The sequence below is a fragment of the Amphimedon queenslandica genome, unplaced genomic scaffold (assembly GCF_000090795.2).
Source record: "Amphimedon queenslandica unplaced genomic scaffold, v1.1 AMPQUscaffold_9402, whole genome shotgun sequence".
NCBI classification, from domain to species: domain Eukaryota; kingdom Metazoa; phylum Porifera; class Demospongiae; order Haplosclerida; family Niphatidae; genus Amphimedon; species Amphimedon queenslandica.
This window is the reverse complement of record NW_003550326.1, coordinates 2,540-3,639: the sequence shown is the minus strand read 5'-3', so window position 1 is coordinate 3,639 and position 1,100 is coordinate 2,540. Positions and strand designations below refer to the sequence as shown.

The following is a 1,100-nucleotide window of genomic DNA, read 5'->3' as shown; positions in this document are numbered from 1 at the left end:
CTCATGTACACACACACGTGCATGTAGTATAATTCTTACTAAGTATGAACAGTAATGAATGGCAATTTTAATAATTTAATAATAATTGCTACATGTGCATGTAATTTTGCTTGCAAGTCATCGAATGCCAAGTTAAAGAGCTTTACTCTAACAATTAAAACTCGCTCTATATCAATGGTATGAGTATGAAGTGGTTCTCCAATTGGTATATGATCAGCTACTCCCGGCTTGGGTCTTACGAGGAAGGTACCGTCCGGCCGCCCACTCAAAAGGTCTCTTGACTCCTCCCTTGATATGTGGTCCCTCGTCCAAGAGGTCGGCTCGTAGTGGGGGAGAGATGGAGGGAGGTTTATCTGATTAATGGTGATCAACTGATTACCCTGGAATATACAAGAATATACTGAGGTGTACAAGAATATGCAAAGATATACAAGAATGTACATAAATATAGCAATTTAAGTGATTTGGCATTTGCAATAAATTTTCTAACATTAGTAGTACATGTGATTTAAAATATACTAAAAATATACAAGGATATACTGACTCACATCAGCTTCGTTGAATTGTAAAGGTGGCATCATTGGTTGGGCATTTTCTATTGATAGTGACGGGTGAGGTGGGAGGGGTCTATGGGGGGACCTGGACAATGTAGCTTCAGTTGGAGGTAGCGACACAAATAGAGGCTGGAGAAAGGAATATACTAATAATATACTGATAATATCCTGACTTACGTTGGACTGCGGTGGAGGTGGCGGAGGTTTTTTCTTCTTTTTCTGAATCTCTTCGGATATTCTTCTGTAATCGTCATCACTAGGGATATACAAGAATAAACAAGAATATACTAGAATATACAAAAATATACTAAAAATATACCAAAAATAATTAAATATGTACTAGAACTTAACATGTACACCAAAATACAAGAAAAAATATACTGGAATACACTGAAGTATACAGGAGTATACTGGATTATACTGAGGTATACTGGAGTATACTACTTACTCTGTTCTGTGTGTATGTAGCATAGCATAAGTGGCATAAAGATCATCATCTGGATTATCCTCTTTCACTGAAGCTTCAGCTAATATATCACTGGAGCG

General features: G+C 37.0%; 1 protein-coding gene across 1 annotated transcript in view; it reads right to left on the bottom strand.

The window, feature by feature from the left end:
* Nucleotides 1–38: 38 nt before the first annotated feature.
* Nucleotides 39–1,100, bottom strand: part of LOC105315591 (uncharacterized) — a 2,227-nt gene continuing 1,165 nt past the window's right edge. The window contains exons 2-5 of the mRNA XM_020006706.1: nt 1,003–1,092; nt 732–810; nt 549–683; nt 39–380 (exon numbers count right to left, since the gene is read on the bottom strand). Coding sequence (XP_019862265.1) covers nt 39–380; nt 549–683; nt 732–810; nt 1,003–1,092 — 646 coding nt within the window. The remainder of the gene's footprint in view (nt 381–548; nt 684–731; nt 811–1,002; nt 1,093–1,100) is intronic.